General features: G+C 39.6%; 1 protein-coding gene across 1 annotated transcript; it reads left to right on the top strand.

The window, feature by feature from the left end:
• Positions 1-13,084: 13,084 nt before the first annotated feature.
• Positions 13,085-13,501, top strand: LOC120882577 (40S ribosomal protein SA-like; the record flags this gene model as incomplete). The annotated part of the gene is made up of 1 exon (XM_040266607.1): positions 13,085-13,501. A coding segment is annotated over one exon (384 nt), but the record flags the coding sequence as incomplete, so codon positions are not given.
• Between the last annotated feature and the right edge of the window lie 489 nt (positions 13,502-13,990).

The following is a 13,990-nucleotide window of genomic DNA, read 5'->3' as shown; positions in this document are numbered from 1 at the left end:
TCTTTTAAATCAGATATGAAAAAATTGAGTTACATGCAACAATACATTTGCACTGTCTTTTATAGCTTTTTATGTAATTGTGAGCATCCTTTATTTCTTCATGTTGATTTAAGTTAAAATCTTGTGTCCTTTATTTTCAACCTGTGAAACTCCATTTCATGTTCTTGGAGAAACAGTTCTGCTAGAGATGAATGCTCACGATTTTTGTCTCTCTTTGAGTGTCTTCATTTCCTCTTCATTTTGAAGGTAGTTTTGCCAGATATAGAACACTTGGTTGACCTTTAAAATTTTTCCTTCAGCACTTTGAATGTGTCATCCTACTGCCTTCTGTCTTCCATGGTTTCTGATGAGAAATTAGCTGCTTATCTTATTGAAGAGCTCTTGTATTTGCTTAGTAATTTCTCTCATTCTGCTTTCAAAATTCCTTGTCTTTTGACAGTTTGATTATTATGTGCCTCAAGGCGTATCTCTTAGTTTGTCTTACTTTTATTTCATTGAGCCTCTTTTATGAGCAATACTCTTCATCAAATTCAGGAATTTTTCAGTTATATTTCTTCAAATATTCATTCTGCCTCCATTTTATCTCTTTCCTTTCTTTCTGGGGCTCACAATATAAGTATGTTGGTATACTTCATCATATCCCACAGATCTCTGAGGTTCTGCTCAGTTTTCTTCATTCTTTTTTCTTACTATTCCTCAGACTTGACAATTTCGATATACCTATTATCAGGTGCATTTACTCTTCTATTCTAATATGCTATTGAACCCCTCTAGCAAAAATTTTGTTTCACTTATTGTACTTTTCAACTTTAGTGTTTCCATTTGGTTCATTTCTATAATTTCTATCTCTTTATACTATCTATTTAATGAGACACTATTTTCCTAATTTTCTTTAGTTTTTTAAGAAATTGTTTCCATTAGTTCTTTGAACATATTTAAAATAACTGATGAAATGTTTGTCTCTAGTATTGTCAATGTCTGGGCTTCTCATGGACAATTTCTTATAATTTTTCATTACATACTAGATATTTTAAATAACATAATTTGACATTCCTGTGAATTATGTTGTTTCCTCTCTCCAGGGTTTTTGTTGTTGTTGTTGCTATTGCTGGTTTTTGTAGTTGTTTGCTTGTTCAGTGAGTTTCCTGAATTAATTCAGTAAGCTCTGTACTCTTTTTCATACGTGGCCAGTGAAGTCTGTGCTCAGGTAGCTTAGAAGGCAGCTTAATTACCTAGATCTAAAAATCTCTGAGTCTTTGCAAAGGGGCTCTACAAACATGTTGGTCACACCTTCAACTGTTATCTAAACACTTTACAACTCTGCATTAGCTTACACTTCCTGCTTGCACAGAACCACAAATCAGCTAGGAGTGGATGAAAGCTTGTGGCTTTCTCAGGTCTTTCCTGGGTATGTGCACAGTTCTACATATGTGCCTGGTCTTCTAGAGTACAAGAAATATGTACTAGCTTTTCAAAGTCCCTATGGACAATTCGTTTTCCAGTTTTTCCTTTTAAGCTTTTTAGGTAATCTATTGTTTGCTCCAACTGTTATCCATTATCTCAAGCATCTATTCCGTTAAAACAATTGCTCAAGTCGTCACAAAATTAATTTCTCAATACTTCAAGGCAATATATCATTTTGTTTACATCATTTCCTAGAAAACCAATGAAAGGTTAATTTTAGCTCAATTCAAGTCAAACTACTTAAAAGAAAAAACAATTTTCTAAGCATTTTAAATATAACTGAAGATCAGGTTAGCAAGCTTTCCCAGAGTCTTGTTGCTAAATCATTTAGGCTTAAAAAAAGAATATTTAAAACAAGCAGTAAGTGGGAGAATGCTAGCACAGTTAATGAGAGAAAGTGACAATGATGTCTTGCCATATCAAAATTCAAAGGTATTACCTAACTTCAATGCTGTGAAATAGTAAAGATACAGTATTCGTGGTGGAAATAGTCTGAGTCACAATTTAGTTCTAAGTTTCTCTGACTCTACAGACTATTTTCTTTAATTATTAAGTTATATATTGCCTCTTCTCTCCATATCATGTCAATTATGTGATAAGAATCTGGATTTACTGAATCAAGGTTAAACTCTTCTTCTGACTTTCAAACTCCTCTCTAATTTTTCTTCTACCTACCTAGCCAGATTTATTCTCTGCTAATCCCTAAAGCAATCATCCAGTTTAGTCCGATCAGTTTGCATACTGTGCTTCAAATCTGTCACATTCACTTCTCATTCTGGGCCTTCACTTACCAAGAGTGCTGAAATCTCAGCCATCCTTCAAAAGCCAAATCAAGACTCATCTCCTATACAAAGCTTTTCCTGATCTATTCCTCTTAAAACCTATAGAATTTATCATCAATAACATGTAAGTTTTTCATCTGGTCTATTTTTCAATGATTTAAAAATTGAATTATAATTTACATACCATAAATCCACTCTTTTAGAGTGTACAGTCCAGTGGTTTTTAGTATAATTCACAAAGATGTACAATCATATTTTTATTGCCTGCTCTTCACCCCATTGGTGAGAGAGGGCATCCTACCCCAGGTTTATGGGGATGGCCAAGCACATGACATCTGACACTGGACAGATGAGATTAATAGCAGTTTACTAATCACGTATACTCAGTCCCCATGGGAAGACAACTGCATGTCACACAAGGCCACAGAGTTGCTCTTGGGAACAGAATGAATAAGCAGGGACTGTGGGAGACAAGCTTTGTAATATCAGGAGGATGGAGTGATCCTTGATTCCCACATGAGAATGTGATTGGTTTGTTTAAATAATTTCACAGACTGGCAGGGAGCTGAAAACTTCTACTTAAAGATAAGCAGAAATTTTGCCTGGTCCCTGTGATAAGGAGGGTTTTTTATTCAGAGAACCTTATCCACAGGAGTAGGTTGGGGAGGATGACTTACCATTAAACTATTAGATCCACACCTTCCTCCTCATTTTAGATGTCAAGGAAGTACATAATACTGAGCACAAGCCATATCCACTTTTTAGAACATTTTTATCACTCCAAAAAGAATCCCCATTCCCATCAGCCCATTCCTCCACATTCCTCCTTTTTGTCAGACATAGGCAACCATAAATCTACTTTCTATCTGTAGATTTGAAAATTGTTGATCAAAGTAGCTTTCTAGTAAGATTTGAAATTGGAACATGTGGGTTCTCCAACTTTGTTTCTCTTCTACAAGATTGTCTGGGGTATTTTGAGTCCCTTGCATTTCCACATACATTTTAGAATCAATCTACCAATTTCTGGGATTGGTAGAATCCCAGGTAAATAAGCTACCTGGGATTCTGATAGGATTTGTGTTGAATCTGTAGATTGATTTGAGGGAATATTATCATCCTAACAATATTGTCTTCTAATCCATGACCGTGGATTGTCTTTCCACTTATGTAGGTCTTCTTTAATTTCTTTCAACAGTATTTTATAGTTTTCCATGTACAAGTCTTACAGTTTTTTTAAATAAGTATATATTTTTTAATATTTGATGCCAGGTGGTACAGCGGTAAAGAATCCACCTGCCAATGCAGGAGATGCAAGAGACATGGGTTTAATCCCTGGGTTGGGAAGATCACCTGGGGTAGGAAAAGGCAACTCACTCCCGTATTTTTGCCTGCAAAATCCCATGGACAGAAGAGCCTGGCGGACTATAGTCCATAGGGTCACAAAGAGTCCGACATGACTGAGCACAAATGCAGGACAAAGTAAATGTTAATTGTTTACTTGATTCATTTTCACGTTGTTCATTCCTAGTTTATAGAAATACAACAGGTTTTTGTAGGTTGAGCTTATTTCGTACAGCTCTGGTTAACTCAGCTATTAACTCTATGAGTTTTTTTGAGGGGTCTTGGTTTTCTATTCACAAAAATCTGTCGATTTGGCTCTATATACAAGACCATGTTATCTGCAAATAGTTTTACTACTTCTTTTCCAGTATGGATGACTTTTATCTCTTTTTCTAGAGGTTAGAACTTCCAGTTAACTGTTGCATAGAAGTGGTAAGAGTGGACCTCCTTGTTTTGTTCCAGATCTTAGGGGGAAATCTTTCTGCCTTTCACCATTATGTTGGCTGAGGGTTTTTCATAGATGCCTTTTATTAGGGTGAGGAAATTTCCTTCTATTTCTAATTTGTTGAATGTTTTTGTCATGAAGAGTATTTAATTTTGTCAAATGCTTTTTCTGTATCTATTGACATGATCATGTGGTTTTTGTCCTCTATTTTATTAATATGTTATACACTGATTTGATGCTTTTGAACTGTGGTGTTGGAGAAGACTCTTGAGAGTCCCTTGGACTGCAAGGAGATCCAACCAGTCTATTCTGAAGGAGATCAGCCCTGGGATTTCTTTGGAAGGAATGATGCTGAAGCTGAAGCTCCAGTACTTTGGCCACCTCATGGGAAGAGTTGACTCATTGGAAAAGACTCTGATGCTGGGAGGGATTGGGGGCAGGAGGAGAAGGGGATGACCGAGGATGAGATGGCTGGATGGCATCACGGACTCGATGGACGTGAGTCTGCGTGAACTCCAGGAGATGGTGATGGACAGGGAGGCCTGGCGTGCTGCGATTCACGGGGTCACAAAGAGTCAGACACGACTGAGCGACTGACCTGAACTGGACTGACACTGATTTATTTTCATCTGTTGAACCAACCTTCCATTCCTGGGATGAATCCCACTCAGTCGTGGTATATGATCCTTTTGATATGTTGCTAGATTTAGTTTGTCAGAACTTTTACATCTATATTCATAAAGAATATTTATCTGTAGTTTTCTTGTGATGTCTTTGCTTGTTTAGGTATCAGAGTAATACTAGTTGTGGAACTTGAAGGAGTTCTGCATTAATTAGAGCTCTCTAGAGAAACAGAACCAATAAGAGATATATGTGTGTGTGTAGATGTAGATTTATTATAAGGAATTGGCTTAGACAATTACAGAGGCTGAGAAATCCCATGATCTGTCATCTGCAATGTGGAGACCCAGGAAAGCCAGTAGTATATTTCAATCTGAGTCTTAAGGCTTGAGAACCAGAACAACTAATGACATAAATTCCAGTCTGCATCTGAAGGCTTGAGAACCACAGCAACACAGGGGGCAAGATAAGATTGATGTTCCAGCTCAAGCAATCAGACAAGAAGGGCTGAATTCTTCCTTCCTTCACTTTTTCATTCCATTTAAGCCCTTAATATATTGGATGATGCTCACCCACTGAATCCATAGATTCAAAATCCTAATTTTAACCAGAAATACCCTCACAGACACACTGAGAAATAATGATTAGCCAAATATCTGGACACTCTATGATCCAGTCATGTTGACACATACAATTAATCAACACAAGCTCCAACCTCATTTTGCTCCCTCCACTGACTTCTAGGCTGCTTGTTTTCACCATGATTTTGGCCACTGATTTTCAAAGTTACTGTGAAATCAGGGAAAAGGTGGAGGTAGGAATACGGTAAGTTACAGTGCCACAAATCTTTCTATTTTTACTCAGATACAGCCACGTTCCTTAAATTCCCTGGATTATTGCAAGTTTTTTGTTAAATTTCTAGAGTTCTTAGTTAATCCTTAAGAATTTTTGCTAGTTTTCTCACTGCTTTTATGGAGAAGAGGATTTTCAGCAGTCCTTACACTACCATTTAGCTAACATCCTGCAATTTAACACACACACACATATGTATATACGTATGTATGTGTGTGTGTGTGTGTGTGTGTATATATATATATATGTATATATATATATATAATTTGTTTGCTTTTGTATCATGTGCTGCTCCTATTTTCCAAACTATACTTTAGGTTTTTTGACTGTATACTTCTATACAGCACCTCTAAAGTGTCTAGCAAGAATTGAGATTGAGCTCATTGTGTTTTTTAATGTCTTTATATTGAACAGATTGTATTTGCAAAATAAAATCAGCTGTCATCTACAAACATATTGGTTGAGTGTATTCAGCAAAACTTGAAACATTCCACAGGTGAAAAGGGGGAAAAAAAATAAAGAGATCCCCAAGCTACAAAAGGCAGACAGAGCAGTGATGCTATAATTATAATTCTATAGCTGTTTTTCTCCTCTGAAGGTGTTACTCGCTCAGTCATGTCCGACTCTTCACAATCCCATGGACTGTAGCTTGCCAGGTTCTTCTGTCCTTGGAATTCTCCAGGCAAGAATACTGGAGTGGGTAGCCATTCCCTTCTTCAGTAGATTTTATCCCGTACTGACTTTTTTAAAAATTGTTTTTATTCATTTATTTGGTTGCACTGGGTCTTAGTTGCAGTATGTGGGATCTTTAGCTGTGGCACACAAATTCTTAGTTGCAGCATTTGGGATCTAGTTCCCTGATCAGGGATCGAAACCTGGACTCCTGCATTGAAAGCACAGAGTCTTAGCCACTGGACCACCAGGGAAGCCCTTCCTCTACTGACTTTCTAGAACCAACTTTTTATTTTGAAAGAGTTTTAGACTCACAATAAGTATCATGAAATGTGTAGAGGGTTTTCATAGTTTACCTAGGTTCTCCTAATGTAAAGATCTTGTATTACCATAGTACAATGATCAAAACTGAAATATCAACCTTGGTAAAAATAATATTAGGGCTTCCCAGGTGGCACTAGTGGTTAAAAACTTGCCTGCTACTACAGAAGACATAAGAAAAGCAGATTGGATCCCTAGGTCAGGAAGATCCCCTGGAGGAGGACATGGCAACCCACTCCAGTATTCTTGCCAGGAGAATCCCATGGACAGAGGAACCTGGCAGGCTACAGTCCATAGGGTCACACAGAGTTGGACACGACTGAAGCGACTTAGTATGTATGCATGCACACTAATATTAACTGAACTATAGACTTTATTCAGATTCCTCAACTGCCTTTTAGTACAAGGATTATAAATTAAAAAACGGAGGATGTAGAGGAAGAAAGACTACATGAAGTTGTCTAGGGCTAAAGGCATTGAGTAAAAGGGAGCAAATTGAGCCCCAAATTCATGATAGGCCCTGTATAGTGCCTCTTCCTAATTGGCTTCTGGGGAGTGTGCCTTTTTGTTACTGGTCTTTTGGGGATGATGCTTTTGGGGTGCTTTTTTGTCAATGCATGAGGCAGGGTAGCTTTTTCTTATTTGCATGAAGATTCTATGTTAACCTTGACCTTGCCTTTCTCTGTGTCCTCTCAGTTATTCATTAAGGTTGTAAACAAAAAAATTACCTTTGCCCTTACTACCTATCTGTTCAACTCCCTCCACCTCATACCACTACTGAATGTGGAAATATTCAGACAGTATATTTAGATTAAAACCCTGCTTAGGTTGAAAGGTGATACGGTCCTTTTCAACATGCAGGATGAAACAAACAAAACAATACATAGTCAGGATGAGGAGAAAAGGTTGCTTTTCAGCACCTCTCTAGTTGAGTGTTTATAATGAGGCTTCTTAAATTTGTACTAGTGTAAATTCAGTGTAATACTTATTCATACATATGTGAATGCATTTTAAAGCCAAATAGAAACACTGAAAAATTATCTTGTCAGATGAGTTGACTAAAAGTGCATTGCAACTCAAATTCTGTTACTGTAATATATTACAAATCATCAACTGTTCTTCTAACAGCATAATTTATGGGTGATTTCATGGTAAAATTAAATGGGAGAAGCCAGAGTGTGACAGTGAATGTTTTAAATGTCTCTTATAAAGCTCAAATCTAGTATTAGGAGGCTGAAATTTAATTGTTCTAAAATAAACTTCTAATGGATATAGTTTAAAAGTAGAAGATGAAGCCTTAAAATCACCAAAATAAAATGGATAATCTGTCTACAAAAATGACACATAACAATGACAACTTTCTACTAAAATACTAAAAATTAAAAGATAAAGAATATTCTGGGGGAAATAGGTGACACAGTGGTAAAGAATCCACCTGCCAATGCAGAAGATGCAAGAGATGCAAGTTCAATCCCTGGGTTGGGAAGATCCCCTGAAGTAGAAAATGGCAACCCACTCCAGTATTCTTCCCTGGAAAATCCCATGGACAGAGGACTTGGCAGGCTACAGTCCATGGAGTCTGGAAGAGTCAGACATGACTGAGTGACTAAACATGCACGCACTTTGTAAAATAACCAAATTTGGCTGTGTTGGGTCTCAGTTGCAGCATTCAGGATCTTAGTCCCCCAGTCAGGGGGACTGTGCCCACTGCATTGGGAGCATGGAGTCTTAGCCATTGGACTGCCATAGAGTATGAGAAAGTCATTCAGTCGTGTCCAACTCTTTGCAACCCCATGCATTATACAGTCCATGGAGTTCTCCAGGCCAGAATACAGGAGTGGGTAGCTTTTCCCTTCTACAGGGGATCTTCCCAACCCAGGGATGGAACCCAGGTCTCCCACATTGCAGGCGGATTCTTTACCAGATGAGCCATCACCAGGGAAATCTCTTGATATTTTTAAAATATAAGAAATTTTACAAATCAATAAGAAAAAGTTAAATAGTCTACTAGTAAAATGATTGAAAGAAAAACAGTCCTCAAAAGCAAGAACATAAACAGCCAATAAATGTTATGAAACACTCTTCAAGCTCACTAGTATGTCTGTAGTGTAAATGCCCAACAATTAGCTTTTTTGATTGTAATATGTGCTTGATGTTAAGCTTTCAATTGCTGTGGCATCCATTTCAAAGACATCCATCTTCAATAAACATAGTGCCAGCTCCACGAGTAGATAAAGAGGCAGGCCACCCCACCTATGAAGTTCTCAATTTAGAAAGCCCTGAGTGACCTAGATAACTGATTGCTTACATTTCCTTTACTGTGCTTTAATTCTTGCTCAGTGAAGGGTGAATCAAGGGGAACCTTGGGCACTTCATCCTTTAACCCAGCAAAGGCAGAATCCCAGTTCCACACACTCTGTTTTTACCCATGACTTCTCTCTGTGGCCCTTGGACATGCTGTGTACTGTCCAGAACCTTGTAACCTTGTCTAGAACCTAAGTAAAATACCTTGTTTTTTCAAAGTTCCCTGATGGTTGTGGCAGAAGTGTGTCTTGCAATTATAATAACAACTTTGGCTCCAGTTGGGGAATTCTCTGGGGCTTTCCTGGTGGCTTGGGGTAAAGAATCCGCCTGCAATACAGGAGATGCAGGAGACACAGGTTCTATCCCTGGATCAGGAAGATCCCCTGGAGGAGGGCATGGCAACCCACGCCAGTATTCTTGCCTGGAGAAACCCATGGACAGAGGAGCCTGGCGGGCTACAGTTCTTGGGGTTGCAAACAATCAGAAATGACTGAAATGACAACACACGCACTGGGAACTGTCTATGGGGCCTCCTCACAGGTGGTACAGGTCAAGGTGAGTGCCACAGGCATCACTAGCGATAGGTGGAAAAAAACACAAAACAATGTCAAAGAAGGTCATTTGTGAAAATGACATGATGCTATTTTTTCTTATTAAACTGGAAATGATGAAAAGGCATGATGATTCTTCAGGATTTCGTAGAATGTGGGGAAGTTCAGTTCAGTTCAGTTCAGTTCAGTCGCTCAGTCGTGTCCGACTCTTTGCGACCCCATGAATCGCAGCACGCCAGGCCTCCCTGTCCATCACCATCTCCAGGAGTTCACTCAGACTCACGTCCATTGAGTCCGTGATGCCATCCAGCCATCTCATCCTCGGTCGTCCCCTTCTCCTCCTGCCCCCAATCCCTCCCAGCATCAGAGTCTTTTCCAATGAGTCAGCTTCTTATGAGGTGGCCAAAGTACTGGAGTTTCAGCTTTAGCATCCTTCCTTCCAAAGAAATCCCAGGGCTGATCTCCTTCAGAATGAACTGGTTGGATCTCCTTGCAGTCCAAGGGACTCTCAAGAGTCTTCTCCAACACCACAGTTCAAAAGCATCAATTCTTCAGTGCTCTGCCTTCTTCACAGTCCAACTCTCACATCCATACATGACCACAGGAAAAACCATAGCCTTGACTAGATGGACCTTAGTCAACAAAGTAATGTCTCTGCTTTTGAATATACTATCTAGGTTGGTCATAACTTTTCTTCCAAGGAGTAAGCGTCTTTTAATTTCATGGCTGCAATCACCATCTGCAGTGATTTTGGAGCCTCAAAAAATTAAGTCTGACACTGTTTCCACTGTTTCCCCATCTATTTCCCATGAAGTGATGGGACCGGATGCCATGATCTTCATTTTCTGAATGTTGAGCTTTAAGTCAACTTTTTCACTCTCCTCTTTCACTTTCATCAAGAGGCTTTTTAGCTCCTCTTCACTTTCTGCCGTAAGGGTGGTGTCATTTGCATATCTGAGGTTATTGATATTTCTCCTGGAAATCTTGATTCCAGCTTGTGTTTCCTCCAGTCCAGTGTTTCTCAGGATGTACTCTGCATATAAGTTAAATAAGCAGAGTGACAATATACAGCCTTGACATACTCCTTTTCCTATTTGGAACCAGTCTGTTGTTGCATGTCCAGTTCTAACTGTTGCTTCCTGACCTGCATACAGATTTCTCAAGAGGCAGGTCAGGTGGTCTGGTATTCCCATCTCTTTCAGAAGTTTCCACAGTTTATTGTGATCCACATAGTCAAAGGCTTTGGCATAGTCTATAAAGCAGAAATAGATATTTTTCTGGAACTCTCTTGCTTTTTTGATGATCCAGCAGATGTTGGCAATTTGATCTCTGGTTCCTCTGCCTTTTCTAAAACCAGCTTGAACATCAGGGAGTTCATGGTTCACATATTGCTGAAGCCTGGCTTGGAGAATTTTGAGCATTACTTTACTAGCATGTGAGATGAGTGCAATTGTGCGGTAGTCTGAGCATTCTTTTGCATTGCCTTTCTTTGGAATTGGAATGAAAACTGACCTTTTCCAGTCCTGTGTCCACTGCTGAGTTTTCCAAATTTGCTGGCATATTGAGTGCAGCACTTTCACAGCATCATCTTTCAGGATTTGAAACAGCTCCACTGGAATTCCATCACCTCCACTAGCTTTGTTTGTAGTGATGCTTTCTAAGGCCCACTTGACTTCACATTCCAAGATGTCTGGCTCTAGATGAGTGATCACATCATCATGATTATCTGGGTCGTGAAGATCTTTTTTGTACAGTTCTTCCGTGTATTCTTGCCACCTCTTCTTAATATCTTCTGCTTCTGTTAGGTCCATACCATTTCTGTCCTTTATCAAGCCCATCTTTGCATGAAATATTCCCTTGGTATCTCTAATTTTCTTGAAGAGATCTCTAGTCTTTCTCATTCTGTTGTTTTCCTCTATTTCTTTGCATTGATTGCTGAAGAAGTCTTTCTTATCTCTCCTTGCTATTCTTTGGAAGTCTGCATTCAGATGCTTATATCTTTCCTTTTCTCCTTTGCTTTTTAACCTCTCTTCTTTTCACAGCTATTTGTAAGGGCTCCCCAGACAGCCATTTTGCCTTTTTGCATTTCTTTTCCATGGGGATGGTCTTGATCCCTGTCTCCTGTACCATGTCACGAACCTCCGTCCATAGTTCATCAGGCACTCTATCAGGTCTAGACCCTTAAATCTATTTCTCACTTCCACTGTATAATCATAAGAGATTTGATTTAGGTCATACCTGAATGGTCTAGCGGTTTTCCCTACTTTCTTCAATTTGAGTTTGAATTTGGTAATAAGGAGTTCATGATCTGAGCCACAGTCATCTCCTGGTCTTGTTTTTGTTGACTGTATAGAGCTTCTCCATCTTTGGCTGCAAAGAATATAATCAATCTGATTTCGGTGTTGACCATCTGGTGATGTCCATGTGTAGAGTCTTCTCTTGTGTTGTTGGAAGAGGGTGTTTGCTATGACCAGTGCATTTTCTTGGCAAAACTCTATTAGTCTTTGCCCTGCTTCATTCTGCATTCCAAGGTCAAATTTGCCTGTTACTCCAGGTGTTTCTTGACTTCCTACTTTTGCATTCCAGTCCCCTATAATGAAAAGGATATCTTTTTTGGGTGTTAGTTCTAAAAGGTCTTATAAGTCTTCATAAAACCGTTCAACTTCAGCTTCTACAGTGTTACTGGTTGGGGCATAGACTTGGATAACTGTGATATTGAATGGTTTGCTTGGAGACAAACAGAAATCATTCTGTCGTTTTTGAGATTGCATCCAAGTACTGCATTTCGGACTCTTGTTGACCATGATGGCTACTCCATTTCTTCTGAGGGATTCCTGCCAGCAGTAGTACAGAATGTAGGGAAATGGGTACTCATACATTTTGGGGAAATACACACTAGTATAAGCATTTTGATAGGCAAATTGGCTAAAGAATAAAAATATTTTTAAATATGTGTATCTAATGATTTCACTTCTATGAATTTAACCTAAGGAAACAAGTGGACAAAGAGAAAGTACAATAATGTTCTTATCAGTATTATTGATATAGAAAAATTAGCAATAGCTAGTCCATTATTGACTTCCCTGGTGGCTCAGATGGTAAAGTGTCTGTCTACAATGCGGGAGACCCGGATTCGATCCCTGGGTTGGGAAGATCCCCTGTAGAAGGAAATGGCAATCCACTCCAGGACTATTGCTTGGAAAATCCCATGGACAGAGGAGCCTGGTAGGCTACAGTGCATAGGGTCACAAAGTGTCAGACACAACTGAGTCCATTATTATTGGTTATGTAGAATCAGTAAATTGTGTTATATACATGTGATGGGATGCTCTGAAACCATTTAAAATCATTGTCATGGACACTATTATGTGCACACAGATCCTGCTGTAAGACAGAAGGCCTTATTCCTCCAGCAGCTAACAGAGCTGCTGGCATACTGTCCTCAGCTGTCAGCTTTTTCTGGGAACTCAGCTGAAGAGAGTGACCTACCTCAAGGTTACACTCTCTTCCAAGGAGCAGCTTGCATTCAATGACCAGTCAATGATGGAGTATAAAGGTTCAGCCTCCTTGCTCCAACTGCGGACAATTCTACGAGATTATTCCAGATTCAGAGTTCCCTAAGTGGTGTGCTAAGGCCTTGTAACCGCATTGCAGCCCAACTTCTCTCTTTGTCCAATCTTTTTTCCTTTCCTTCCTCCCACAGGTTTGATCCCAAGAACACTCGCTAATAAACTGTTGCTCAGGACTTCCTGCGCATGCGTGGCACCATCTCACGAGAACACCCATGGGAGGTCATGCCGGACCTCTACTTCTACAGAGACCCCGAGGAGATTGAAAAGGAAGAGCAGGCAGCAGCTGAGAAGGCTGTGACCAAGGAGGAGTTTCAGGGCGAATGGACCGCTCCAGCTCCAGAGTTTACGGCTGCCCAGCCTGAGGTGGCAGACTGGTCCGAAGGCGTGCAGGTGCCTTCCGTGCCCATTCAGCAGTTCCCCACTGAAGACTGGAGTGCTCAGCCTTCCACTGAAGACTGGTCTGCAGCCCCACCACCACCGAGTGGTCGTAAGCTGTTCTTCCGAACACTTGTAGAACTCGCACCAAAATGGAAATCTGGTTGATGGAAATAAACTGTTTCTAAAAAAAAAAAAAAATAAAAAAAAAAAAAAATAAATAAACTGTTGCTGAGTTGGAGTTTGATTTCTGGGAAATTCAATATACAACAATTGTGTTGAAGAATATTAACATGGGAAGATATTAAATATATTTTGCTAAATTAAGAAAGCTGATTGGCCATTTCTGGCAACATGACCAATTAAACTAACTGAAAACCCTTTTGATACAAACCTGTGTGTTCAGTTCAGTTCAGTTGCTCAGTCACGTCCGGCTCTTTGGGACCCCATGGACTGCAGCACGCCAGAATTCCCTGTCCATCACCAACTCCCGAAGCTTGCTCAAACTCACGTCCATCGAGTTGGCGATGCCATCCAACCATCTCATCCTCTGTCGTCCCCTTCTCCTCCCACCTTCAATCTTTCCCAGCATCAGGGTCTTTTCCAATGAGTCAGTTCTTTGCATCAGTTGGACAAAGTATTGGGGTTTCAGCTTCAGCATCAGTCCTTCCAAAGTATTGGAGTTTCAGC

Source organism: Oryx dammah, unplaced genomic scaffold (genome assembly GCF_014754425.2).
Source record: "Oryx dammah isolate SB20612 unplaced genomic scaffold, SCBI_Odam_1.1 HiC_scaffold_23, whole genome shotgun sequence".
In the NCBI taxonomy this organism is placed as follows: Eukaryota; Metazoa; Chordata; class Mammalia; order Artiodactyla; family Bovidae; genus Oryx; species Oryx dammah.
Note: the sequence above shows the minus strand (reverse complement) of the source record. Positions and strands in the feature narration are given on the sequence as shown.